The sequence below is a fragment of the Megascapheus bottae genome, chromosome 14, assembly GCF_031878675.1.
Source record: "Megascapheus bottae isolate mThoBot1 chromosome 14, mThoBot2.hap1, whole genome shotgun sequence".
Classification (NCBI taxonomy): Eukaryota; Metazoa; Chordata; class Mammalia; order Rodentia; family Geomyidae; genus Megascapheus; species Megascapheus bottae.
Window position 1 is genome coordinate 53,437,304 of NC_143522.1, and position 12,819 is coordinate 53,450,122.

The following is a 12,819-nucleotide window of genomic DNA, read 5'->3' on the forward strand; positions in this document are numbered from 1 at the left end:
GAAGCCCTGAATTCAATTTCTCCATACCACATACATAGAAAAAGCTGGAAGTGGTGCTATGGCTCATACAGTAGAGTTCTAGCCTTGAGAAAGCCTAAGGACAGTGCTCAGGACCTGAGTTCAAGCCAGGACTAGCAAAAATGAAGGAAGGAGAAAGAAAGAAGGAAAGAAAGTGAAAAAGGAAGGAAGGAAAGAAAGAAGGGGCTGGGAGTTTGGCCTAGTGGTTAAAGTGCTTGCCTAGCATGCATGAAGACCTGGGTTCGATTCCTTGGTACCACATACATAGAAAAAGCCAGAAGTGGTGCTGAGGCTCAAGTGATAGAGCACTAGCCTTGAGAAAGCTCAAGGACAGTGCCCAAATCCTGAGTTCAAGCTCCAGTGTCAGGGTCTTTTGTCCCCGGTCCCTCTCGATCAGCAGGAGGGATAGGGAGAACACACCCCGACCAGGACAAGCCGAGAGAGGAGAGGACCCACTGACTGCCAGCACCCAGCCCTCCCTCGCAGGAGGACAATCAGATGCGTCAGGGAGCTCCATCAAGGTAGGAACTCTAACCCCCTTCTTGAGGAAGTCCCTCTAGCTAATATCGGGTGCCAGAGCCTATCAGCACAAAGGTGGGCAGGACAGGGAGGTCCACCTGTTTACCCTCACTCTAGGTCTCAGCAGAGAGTGGTAAAGCAATAACACATTCGTAACCAATGGCAATCAAGTCTATTCACAATCCCAATGATATAGCTCAAAGTCAGACATGGCATTCCTCGGCTCCCAGCACTCCAGTACTGGGGGAAATGTCTTAAGGCTTTATGGTCCCCAGAATACTACTTTTTGTGTGTGTAGAGGGGTCAGCCATAGGGCTTGAATTCGTAAACTGAGCACTGCCCTGAGCTTTTCCACTCAAGGCTAGCGCTCTACCACTTTGAGCCACAGCTCCACTTCAGTTTTCTGGTGGTTAATTGGTGATGAGTCCACAGACTTTCCTTCCCAGGCTGGCTTCGAACCACAACCCTCAGATTTCAGCCTCCTGAGTAGCTAGGATTATAGATGTGATCCACCAACTCCCAACTTGGAAAATATTTTAATTAATATTTAAATTATATATGTATATATAAAAACAAATGTGATCAATGATCAAGAAATGATTTTAAAATAAAAACATTGGAAGGTCTATAATCCATCTAGAGATCACAGTTTGAAGTCATTCAAATAGAAAGTTCATGAAAGTCTTATCTCCAACAAAACAAAGCTGGAAGTGGAGTTGTGATTCAAATAGTAGAGCCCTAGCCTTGAGCAAAAAAGCTCAGGGACAGCACCTAGGCTCTCAGTTCAAGTCCCAGGACCAGCGCGCGCACACACACACACACACACACACACACACACACACACACACACACACATTGTATGTGTGGAGGGTGTGGGTGCAGGAAAGAGGGAATGCCTAGTAGAGAGAATGAATGAGGGTAAACGTAGTGAAATCTGTTGAAGTTGCTTTAAAAAGAGGGTGTGGGGCCGGGAGTTTGGCCTAGTGGTTAAAGTGCTTGCCTAGCATACATGAAGACCCAGGTTCGATTCCTCAGTACCACATACATAGAAAAAAGCTGGAAGTGGTGCTGAGGCTCAAGTGGTAGAGCTCTAGCCTTGAGAAAGTCCAAGGACAGTGCTCAGGCCCTGAGCTCAAGCCCACGACTGGCAAAAAAAAAAGAGGGTGTGAATCCAGGCACCAGTGCCTCAATCCTATAATCCTAATCACAAAGTAGACTGACATCAGAGACTACAATTCAAGACTAATCAGAACAGAAAGTGCATGGTACTTTTTTTTGATTGGTTGGCTGTGGAGCTTACACTCAGAGCCTGGACACTGTCCCTGAGCCTCTTTATGCTCATTGCTAATGTTCTACCACTTGAGTCACAGCACTACTTCAGGCTTTTTTTTTTTGGACAGTCCTGGGGCTTGAACTCAGTGCCTGGGCACTGTCCTTGAACTTGTTTTGCTCAAGACTAACATTCTGCCACTTGAGCCACAGAGACACTTCTGACTTTTTCTGTTTATGTGGTTCTGAGGAAGTGAACCCAGGGCTTCATGTATGCTAGGCAAGCACTCTGCCACTAAGCCACATTCCCATCTCCCAACTTGTTTGTTTTTGAGTGGTTAATTGGAGATCAGAGGCTTTTCTGCCTGGGCTGGCTTCAAACTATGATCAGACTTCAGCCTCCTAAGTAGCAAGGATTACAGATATGAGCCATCAGCACCCATCCGTTATATTCCTACCTAGAAACCTGAAGGCCATTTTGCAAAAGTATAGACTTTAGGATTTACAAATGAGAACAATAAAGGTAAAAGTTAGCCAAAGTCACATGAGACCAGAACCTGAGTGTTTTTGCTGCTGCTACTCGTGCCTGTCTTTTGTTCAAGGCTAGCATTCTGCCATTCGAGCCATAGCTCCACTTCTGGCTTTTGGTGGTTAAAGCTAAATGTTTCTCAGACTTTGTCACTTAGGCTGGCTTAAAATGATGATCCCCAGATCTCAACTTCCCCAGTAGCTAGGATTACAGGTATGAGCCACCAGTGCCTTGTCTTGTTGGGTTTCTAAGAAGCTACAGTTTTAAGGAAGATGATAAGCAATCTTCCCTGAACTGAAAAGAGTTAAAGAAGCTTTTTGTTGGTGGTGGTGGTAGTTGTGGGGCTTGAACTCTGGGCCTGGGCGCTGTTCCTGAGCTCTTCAGCTCAAGGCTATGGCTCTACCACTTGAGCCACCACATCACTTCTGGTTTTCTGGTGGTAAATTGGAGATAAGAGTCTCACGGATTTTAGTGCTGGTGGATATTTGGTTTTCCTAGAGTTTTCTTCATCTCCATTAACCTGAAAGTAAATCTGATATTTAGGGTTCTGAGGGTTCAAGCTGGACTACCATCATCTCATATAGGATGTCTTTCTCAGGGTACTAGAATTTCATGTGTTGATCAAACGCAAATGGTACCGTATTAAGTACAATGCCTGATGTAATCAGTCTGTACAGCCATCCTCCTGCGATTCCCCTCATCTAGACAGGAGCTGGAGCTTGACTACCAGGTTCACAGTGCAGGGAAGTGGACACAACACCTGGGGTTGCTAAGTTTCCCACAGCCTGGAGCGGACTTTACCTTGTACACCCACCTTGCTGTTCAGCAGAGGAACCAGCAGATTGCATTGGTGATAAAATAAGACACATATTGGTTTTAACAACTTGCCCAGAGTTTGAGTTCCTTTTATCTTCATGGCTCGTTCGTGCTTCCTCCGTGGAGCAGTAACAGGAGAAGGACTTTGGCTGACTAACCGCGGGCATTCTCAAGCAGGCTGTGGACAAGCACTGCCCCCATCCCAGGCCTGGCCCTGAAACATGAACTAGGACGTGGTTGCAAGCGAAGGCACAGTGTGAACAGGAAAGGACACCCACTTGCAGGCACCGCAGGCCAAGACCCTGCTGACTGGCCGCCCTTTACCCTGGCCCCTTGCTGCCCCCCCCCCCCCCCCCCCCCCCCCGCCGCCCCTCTCCCCCCGCCTGCCAGCTGCCATCAGGGCTCTGCCCTGTGTCTGCCACACCTGTCACTGCCTGTCCTTGTCTGGGTGTGTGGGGGGGGGGGACCGGCCCCTCCTCAGCAGCCCAGCAGAGCAGGCAGTTCGTGGGGAGGGAGGGAACATGGAGTGGGGGCCGGTGGTGGGGGCAGGGCCAGGGCCCGGGACCCGAATCCGGGCGCTGCTCGGCTGCCTGGTCAAGGTGGTGCTCTGGGTAGCCTCTGCCTTGCTGTATTTGGGGAGCGAGCAGGCCGCCCGCCTCCTGGGCAGCCCTTGCCTGCGGCGCCTCTACCATGCGTGGTTGGCAGCAGTGGTCATCTTCGGACCCCTTCTGCAGTTCCATGTCAACTCTCGGACTATCTTTGCCAGTCACGGCAACTTCTTCAACATGTGAGTCCTGCTCGATGGGATGCCGGCTCCCTTCAAACCAGTCTGAACACTAAAGCTAGGCCTGGAGGAGGTGGACAGGAGGCCGGGGGGGCGGGGGGGGGGCAGAGCTTGAGGGGGGCCGTCTACAGGCCCCGGAATGGGCCCTCTGCAGAGATGGCTGGTGTCAAACGCCCGGGGTGGGAAAGGGCCCCGGGGAAGAGAAGCGCGGTGCTGCGGCTGAGTGAGGGGCCCGGGGCGGGCCGGGGCAGGCCGGGCTCTCGGCAGCCTTCCCTCTTCTCTGCCCACAGAAAGTTTGTGAACTCAGCGTGGGGCTGGACCTGCACCTTCCTGGGGGGCTTCGTGCTGCTGGTGGCCTTCCTGGCCACGCGGCGCGTGGCGGTCACGGCCCGACACCTGAGCCGCCTGGTGGTCGGGGCGGCCGTGTGGCGCGGGGCCGGCCGGGCCTTCCTGCTCATCGAGGACCTGACGGGCTCCTGCTTCGAGCCCCTGCCCCAGGGCCTTCTGCTCCACGAGCTCCCCGACCGCCGCAGCTGCCTGGCGGCCGGCCACCAGTGGCGCGGCTACACCGTCTCGTCCCACACCTTCCTGCTCACCTTCTGCTGCCTGCTCATGGCCGAGGAAGCGGCCGTGTTTGCCAAGTACCTGGCCCACGGGCTGCCCGCCGGCACCCCCCTGCGCCTGGTCTTCCTGCTCAACGTGCTGCTGCTGGGCCTCTGGAACTTCCTGTTGCTCTGCACCGTCGTCTACTTCCACCAGTACACGCACAAGGTGGTGGGCGCCGCCGTGGGCACCTTTGCCTGGTATCTCACCTACGGCAGTTGGTATCACCAGCCCTGGTCTCCGGGCAGCCCCGGCCACGGGCTCTTCCCGCGTCCCCACTCCAGCCGCAAGCACAACTGAGAGAAATAAAGGCGCTCAAGGCCTGGCTCTGGCTCCTCTCATCATTTATTGGGGGCCCCCCAAGGGGCAGAAGGGTAAGACTAGGGTAGTCACGTTCCGCTGTTATTTCTTCCATCCCTCGCAGTCATTGAACTGGAATGTCTGTCTGTCTGTCTGTCTGTCTGTCTGTCTGTCTGTCTGTCTGTCTGAAAGTATGGGAGCCTGAACTCAGGCAGAGCCCTGTGCTCTTCCTTGGCTTTTTCATACGTGGCTGGGCACTGTACTATTTGTGCCATATCTCTGCTTCCAGCTTTTTGCTGTTTAATGGGAGATAAGAGACTGTTGAATTGATTTTTACAAACTGGCTTCAAACTTTGAGCCTCAGATCTTAGCCTTCTGAATAGCTAGCTTGCTTTCTTCCTTTTCTTTATTTTCATCTCTGTACTTTTGAAATGTGCATCCATGAGGTGCATGAGAGGGGGTTATTTTGACATGGTCATACATGTATCCACCCCACTCTATCACCCCCTCCCCCAGGTCTTTTGTTTTCTACACGATCTCCTTCCTTCCAGTCTTCTAGCTATCTGGGACTATGGAACCAATAAAAGGTGTGAGTAACTCAAACTCACAGTGCTCTAACTGGAGCTAGTGGCTCACACCTGTAATCCTGGCGACTCAGAAGGCTGAGATTTGAAGATCACAGTTCAAAGCTGGGTCAAGCAAAAAGTTCCTGAGACTCTTCTCCAATCAAATACCCAAAGAGCAAGAAGTGGAGCTGTGACATGAGCCAATAAAACGCAGGGACAGCGGCCTGAGTTCAAGCCCCAGTTACTCTGTGTGTGTGTGTGTGTGTGTGTGTGTTTCTAGTCTTTTTTTCCTGTTGTATTAGGAAATAAGGGAAGAGTCATGCATGCTAGGTGGCTAGATGAGTACCTTGCCACAGAGCTACTCAAGGCAACGAAGGTCTACGAAGGACTTGAACTTACAGAGTTTATTTTCTTATTTTATTTATTTTTTTTTTGGTGACACTGAAATTTGTAATTTTTAGTGTGCATGTACTGGTTCTGGGTTTTGAACTCAGGGCCTGATCACTGCTCCTTTTGTTCAAAGTTAACATTCTACTATTTGAGACACAGCTCCACTTAGACTTTTTGGTAATTTATTAGCAATAAAAGTCTCACAGAAGCCAGGTGCCATGGCTCATATGAGCCTGTAATCCTAGCTACTCAGGAGGCTGAGATCTGAGGATCATGGTTCAAAGCCAGCCCGGGTACTAAACTCCCTGAGATTCTTATCTCCAGTTAATGACCAGCAAATCAAAGTGGCACTGAGACTCAAGGGGTAGGGTGGTAGCCTTAAGCTGAAGAGCTCAGGGACAATGCTCAGGCCCGGAGTTCAAGTCCCATGACTGACCAAAAAGAGAGAGAGAGAGAGAGAGAGAGAGAGAGAGAGAGAGAGAGAGAGAGAGAGAGAGAGAGAGAGGTGTTAATCACAAATAATAATAGCAAACACTAGTAGTGTGCTTACTCTAAACCATACTGTTTTAAATATCTGTGAATTGTTTATGTTTTTTAAAATTATTGTTGGCTGAGAATGTGACTTGGTGGTAGAGTGCTTGCCTAGCACGCATGAAGCCCTGGGTTCAATTCCTCAGTATCACACAAACAGAAAGCCTTGGGACTGTCAAAAATTATTGCTATTGTAAAGGTGATATATAGAGGTGTGACAGTTATATGTCAGGTAAATAGTACATTTTGGGGGACAGTGTCATCCCTTCCCTCCTTGTCTCCCAGTTTTTCCCTCCCATCTCCACCCACAAGTTGTATAGTTCATTTTCAATGTAGTTTCTAGTCTCTACTATAGTTTCTACTGCTGCATTTATTCATCCTTTGTCCCTTCATCTCTGTGTCCCCCGGTTAGTCTCCAAAAGACAGATAAATGAACAAATAAGACAAATAGAAAAGAAACAGCAGCAAAGGAAAAACTTCTTGTCCCCATTTCTGGGAATTCATTTTAATTTATTCATTTTATTTTTTGTTGATGGTGGGGCTTAAACTCAGGGCCTGGTTGCTGTCCCTGAGCTGTTTTTCTTAAGGCTAGTGCTCTATTACTTTGAGTTTCTCAGATCTTAACCTCCTGAGTATCTAGGATTACAGATGTAAGCCACTGATGCCTAGATTAATAAGTATTATTTTATATGATGGTATGTACATAGGCATTGACCTTTTGTGTTCCTCTCCTAAGAATGTCCTCCTTTGGTCTCAGTGTTTGTGAATGCCTGGAGTCCTGTATAATTAATCGTGCCCTACTATATTTAAGATCTAGCTTCTGCATGTGAGAAAAAGCATTCGCCACATGTGTTTCTGAGTTTAGCTTACCTGTAAGGTTTTTTTTTTTTTTAATAACACATCAGTTCTCACACCAATACTATGGAATCAATTTTGGTGGTTTGGGGGTTTTGTTATTGTTGTTGTTGTGCTGTGCCTATACTGGGACTTAAACTCCTGGTCTTGTGCTCTTGCATGGCTTTTTCTGCTCAAGGTTGGTGCTCTACCATTTGAGCCACACCTCCACTTCCAGCTTTTTGCTAGTTAGTGGAACTGAATAGCTCATATTTAAAGTCATGTCCAGGCTGACTTTAAACCTTATTCTCAGATATCAGCTTCCTGAATAGGTAGGATCACAGGCATGAGCCACTTTGTCCAACTGAGGTAGACTTAGTGCTTTTACAAAACATTGCACATTTGCAACAGTTAAGGTCAGAGAGTAAAGTCACTTGTTCACAGAGTGCAAATAGAGGAGCCAGGTTTGCAAATCAGGCAGGACGGGTAAACTGGCTATGTTCTAAACAAAAAAACAACAATAACAACTACACAACAAAAGCCAAAAACAAGAACAAACAAAAACAAGAGATTAGCAACTATAGCCTTTCTGTGGCCAGTTTTTATATGGCCAGCAAGCTAAGAATAATTTCTACTCTTTGTTTTTTGTTTTCATTTTTGTTTTGCCAAACCTGGGGCTTTAACTCAGGGTCTGAATACTGTCCTTGGGCTTTCTCAAGGCTAGTGCTCTGCCACTTGAGTCACAGCCCCACTTCTGGCTTTTTCTGTGTATATGGTACCGAGAAATTGAACTCAGGGCTTTGTGCATGCTATGCAATCATTCTACCACTAAGCCACACTCCTGGCCCCAATGCCTACATTTTTATATGTTAAAAAAAAATCTGCCAAGGGGCCGGGAGTTTGGCCTAGTGGTAGAGTGCCTGCCTAGCATGCAAGAAGACCAGGGTTCAATTCCTTGGTACCACATACATAGAAAAAGCCAGAAAGTGGTGCTGTGGCTCAAGGTAGAGCTCTAGCCTTGAGGAAAGTTCAAGGACAGTGCTCAGGCCCTACGCTCAAGCCCTCGACTGACAAAAAAAAAAAAAAAAAATCAGCTAGTGGCGGTGGCTCATGTCTGTAATCCTAGCTACTCAGGAGGCTACAATCTGAGGATCACGGGTTCAAAGCCAACCCAGGCACTAAAGAATGTGAGACTCTTATCTCCAATTAATCACCAGAATTGACGGAAGTGGTTCTGTGGCTCAAGCAGTAGGGCAGTAGCCTCGAGCTGAAGAGCTCAGGGACAGCGCCCGGGCCCAGAGTTCAAGTCTCACGACTGACAAAAAAAAAATCAAGATATGGGCGCCAGTGGCTCATGTTTGTAATCTTAACTTCTCAGGAGGCTGAGATCAGAGTATTATAGTTCAAAGCCAGTCCAGGCACAAAAGTCCGTGAGACTCTTATCTTCAGTTAACCATCAGAAAACCAGAAGTGGTGCTGTGGCTCAAATGACAGTAGCTTTGAACTGAAGGGCTCAGGGGCAATGCCTAAGCCCAGAGTTCAAGCCCCATGACTGACCAAAAAAAAAAAAAAAAATCAAAGATGAGGGCTAGGAGTGTGGCTTAGTGGTAGAGTGTTTGCCTAAATGCATGAAGCCCTGGTTCTTTTTTCCTCGGAACCACATACATAGAAAAGGCCAGAAGTGGTACTATGGCTCAAGAGGCAGGGCACTGGCCTTGAGAATGCCCAAGGACAGTGCTCAGGCCCTGAGTTCAAGCCCTAGGACTGCCCCACACCCCCCCCAAAAAAGATGAATATTTCCTGACACTTGAATATTATATGAAATTCAAATTCTAATTCCCATAAAATAAGATTGTCTGGAGCCACACTAATTCAATGACATAGGCTGCTTTTTTTGTTGTTGTTGTTGTTACAGTGGCAGAACTAAGTAGATACTACGGACTGCAAGGCCCACAAAGCCTATATCATCTAACCCCTTAAGGAAAGTTTGTTCAGCCTTGGTTTAAATCACTACATTTTCCTATATCAGTATTGTCTAGTAGCAGAGAGAAAGGTGTCAGCACTATAACAGACTGATGGGTAACTACGGGAAGGAGGTATTTTATGAAGGATGTTGGAGAAAGCTCTGAGGAACTGACTTCTGAGCTGAGGACGCCATGTCCACACACTGGGGGAGGGTGTGTCAGGCAAAGGATTTCTCAAGGACAAAGTCCCTGAGGTATGGACTAGCAACGGTAGGCGAAACCAAGGGAAGGTCTTCGCAAGTGAAATCCCCGAGAGGAAAGCAACCATGACTCCAGTGGTTTCCTCCTGTAATCCTTCTAATCCCGAGGCTGAAATCTGAGGATCTCTGTTCAAAGCCAGATTGGGGAGGAGAGTCTTTCAACTAAATCATGAAAAATAAAATAAAATAAAAAAGCATAAGTGGAGTTTGAGGTCAAGTGGTAGAGCACTAGCTTGAGCAAAACAAGCTGAGGGACAGCACGCAGGTCCTAAGTTCAAGCCCCAGGACCTGCACAAAAAAGAAAAAAGAAAAGAAAAAGAAAAAGGTAGACCACGAAGGAAAGCGCTAGAGAGGTGTGACGGCTGCTCTGGGAGGGTGGGTTACAGGAGCATGGAGTCCACAGCCCACGGTCCCGAGGAGAGCTGATGAGGCTCGGAGAGGGTTAGAGGCAGGGCCTGCTGTCAATCCTGGGCCAGGGGGTGCCCAGGGCGCGAAGGGGGCCTCCTGGCAAGGCTAGGGAACAGAAGCCAGGCCTGGGTTCACGTCGGAACACACAGAGGTAGACTAGTCCCTGGCGGGTGGGTGGGGGAAGGCGCTCCGGAGGCGAGGGGGCGCAGAGGCGGCCAGGCTCCAGGTGGGTGGGCCGCGCTGGGAAGGCTGGCAGCCAGCCAGGCCCGGGCCGGACCCGAAGCCGGGCGGAAACGCGGCTGCCGGGCTGCAGGGGGAGCCCCCGCCCCGCTCGGCTCGCGGGCAGTCCCCGCCTCCCGCAGGCCCGCCACGCGCGTGGCCGGCGCCGCTTTCACTTTTCCTTCCCGCGCCCGCCGGTCCCTGCCCGGCTCCCCGGCCATGGCCACGCTCAGGGTCCAGCCCGAAGCCCAAGCCAAGGTGAGCGCTGCGGGTTCCAGGAGGGGCCCTTCGGGGGGCGTGGCTCCGAGGGGCTGGGGGACCCCCGCAGAGGCCCCCCGCCGCCCCGGGTCGGGATCCGAGCACCTGCGCCGGCTGTGATCCGCGGGGCGCGGCGAAGCGGAGAGCTGGCGTGGAGGGGAAGTCCGCTAGCCGGGGCCACACGCAGGCAGGCCCGGCCCGCACACCACCTGTGTCTTCCGCGCCGGCTCGGGGAGGGCCACCCGGCTCGCGCCCCAGGCTCCCAGCCTCCGCCTTCTCGCCCAGGGCAGTCCTACCCCCCCTCTCCACAGCCCGGGCACCCCGGAATGCCCTCTCACGAATACCATAGCGCCCATCCGCAGGCTCAGATTCACAGATCTTCCTCTCCACCCCCCACCCCACCCCCGACCACCCCTCTGGGGTACCCATCTCATCCTCTTTAGGTGTGGCTTCAAAAGGATCTATTTTACCCCTCCCTGGGTCAGGCCCTACACTACCCTTAGGGAACTGGCCCCACATAAACTGACTTAAAAAAAAAAAAAAGCCAGGCCTCTGAAGGGTTACCTGTGTTCCACAGATAGATGTGTTTCGCGAAGACCTATGTACTAAGGTAAGACCTGCCCCATCCCCGGTCTCACCCCTATCCTATCCTACCCACCACCTCCTACTGCTCAGGCTTGCGTCTGATTCTCCTCCGCCACCCTACCTCTCCTTCAGACAGAGAACCTGCTAGGGAGCTATTTCCCTAAGAAGATTGCCGAGTTGGATGCGTTTTTAAAGGTAATGGGGGCAAGGCTGCTAAGGAGTCGCCTCAAAGGGAAAGCCTGGGGAAGCGTGAGTGTGAGGAGGTGAGAGGAACACCTAGTCTCTAGCTAGCCTCCCATCTTCCATCAGGAGCCAGCACTCAATGAAGCCAACCTGAGCGATCTGAAGGCTCCACTGGACATCCCAATACCGGATCCAGCTAAGGAGAAGGAGAAAGAAGAGCGCAGGAAACAACAGGAGGCAAGCCAAGAGATCTGGGAGGAGGGACCCAGCCAAGGGAAAAATCAGCCTTAGTCCTGTCTCCCATGAGCTCCTCTCTCCTTGCAGAAGGAAGACAAGGATGAAAAGAAGAAAGGGGAAGACGATGACAAAGGTACTTACATGCTGGGGAGAGAGACTTGGGGCCCAACATGCAAGACATCCTAAGGATTCACTTTCTCCTGTCCCATCCTCAAACTTGTAACTGACCCATTGCCTAACTCTCCAGGTCCTCCCTGTGGCCCAGTGAACTGCAATGAAAAAATCATGGTCCTCCTACAGCGCCTAAAGCCTGAGATCAAGGATGCCATTGAGCAGCTCAATCTGGTGAGCCTCCACTTGCAGGCTTCTACCCTTTGCCTGCGTGGGCCCTGCCAGTTAGAGCATGGCACTTGCTAGATCTTGGGAGAAAGCCCAGTAAGTAATGCCAGCAATCCAGACCCTAGGGCTCTCCGTGTGGGTAGAGAAGTAAGGGAAGAGAGCCTGGCAACTGGGTAAGAGTTGATGTGGCTTCCCCCTCCACCGCCAGGTCACTACCTGGTTGCAGCTGCAGATTCCTAGGATTGAAGATGGGAATAATTTTGGAGTGGCTGTCCAGGTAAGACCACTGTCCTCTTTTCCTGACTTTCCTGCTTCCCATGTAGCGCGTGCTTCCGTTTCACCATCTCCCATCATTGTTTCTTCCCTCAGGAAAAGGTGTTTGAGCTGATGACCAGCCTTCATACCAAACTGGAAGGTTTCCACACTCAGATCTCTAAGTGAGTAACTGCTCAACTGCATCCACAACAAATTGCTTTTATTTGGGGACAGAGGACACCTCTACTTCCAAGCACATTTTGCCTTTGTTTGGGGACAGAGGTCTGCACGCCCTCCATCTTTTTCTATTCTTTATAGACTCTCTGTACTGTCCACAGGTATTTCTCTGAGCGTGGTGATGCAGTGACCAAAGCAGCCAAACAGCCCCATGTGGTATGTGAGGGCCAGGATAGGGTGCATGGGGCGGGGAGGGGGGGTCAAGGCACTTTCAAGTCAGGTCTGACCCTGTGTTTTCTGCAGGGTGATTACCGGCAGCTGGTGCATGAGCTGGATGAGGCAGAGTACCACGACATTCGGCTGATAGTCATGGAGATAAGAAATGCTTATGTGAGGAGGGAAGTGGGGGGAAGGAGAAGGGAGGGGAGGAGACTGGAGAAAGACAAAGCTTAGCCTCTCCACAAGATGTGAAACCACTAAAGGCCTGTGCCTGACCTTCGTACTCTTCGCTGCCCTTACAGGCTGTGTTGTATGACATCATCCTGAAGAACTTTGAGAAACTCAAGAAGCCCCGGGGAGAAACCAAGGGGATGATCTACTGAGAGCCTCTTCTCTTATTTGGTGACAGCTTGTCCCTGCTTTTTTTTTTTTTTTAAAAAACAAAAACAAAAACCAGGCACTCTAGACCTTTCCCCATCTTCTTCCTGTGGCAGTTTCTCCTTCTGTTTGTCTCCCAGACACAATAAATATTGTCATTGTTGTCCACCAGGCCCTC

General features: G+C 50.4%; 2 protein-coding genes across 2 annotated transcripts; both read left to right on the forward strand.

The window, feature by feature from the left end:
* The first annotated feature begins 3,672 nt into the window (after positions 1–3,672).
* On the forward strand, positions 3,673–4,838 carry Fitm1 (fat storage inducing transmembrane protein 1). Its single transcript, XM_090345483.1, has 2 exons — positions 3,673–3,938; positions 4,226–4,838. The coding sequence occupies exons 1-2, from the start codon at positions 3,673–3,675 to the stop codon at positions 4,836–4,838; spliced, it is 879 nt and encodes a 292-aa protein (XP_090201609.1).
* Positions 4,839–10,159: 5,321 nt separating this feature from the next.
* On the forward strand, positions 10,160–12,809 carry Psme1 (proteasome activator subunit 1). Its single transcript, XM_090345275.1, has 11 exons — positions 10,160–10,268; positions 10,846–10,878; positions 10,986–11,048; positions 11,163–11,273; positions 11,361–11,406; positions 11,521–11,618; positions 11,821–11,889; positions 11,982–12,049; positions 12,206–12,260; positions 12,348–12,434; positions 12,566–12,809. The coding sequence occupies exons 1-11, from the start codon at positions 10,230–10,232 to the stop codon at positions 12,644–12,646; spliced, it is 750 nt and encodes a 249-aa protein (XP_090201401.1). The 5' UTR covers positions 10,160–10,229; the 3' UTR covers positions 12,647–12,809.
* The last annotated feature ends 10 nt before the right edge of the window (positions 12,810–12,819 follow it).

Coding starts and splice junctions, on each gene's coding strand:
- Psme1 (XM_090345275.1), top strand. CDS start 10,230: ATGGCCACGCTCAGGGTCCAGCCCGAAGCCCAAGCCAAG. Junction 10,879..10,985: donor GCGAAGACCTATGTACTAAG/GTAAGACCTGCC, acceptor CCTCTCCTTCAG/ACAGAGAACCTGCTAGGGAG. Junction 12,050..12,205: donor TTCCACACTCAGATCTCTAA/GTGAGTAACTGC, acceptor TACTGTCCACAG/GTATTTCTCTGAGCGTGGTG.
- Fitm1 (XM_090345483.1), top strand. CDS start 3,673: ATGGAGTGGGGGCCGGTGGTGGGGGCAGGGCCAGGGCCCGGGACCCGA. Junction 3,939..4,225: donor CACGGCAACTTCTTCAACAT/GTGAGTCCTGCT, acceptor CTCTGCCCACAG/AAAGTTTGTGAACTCAGCGT.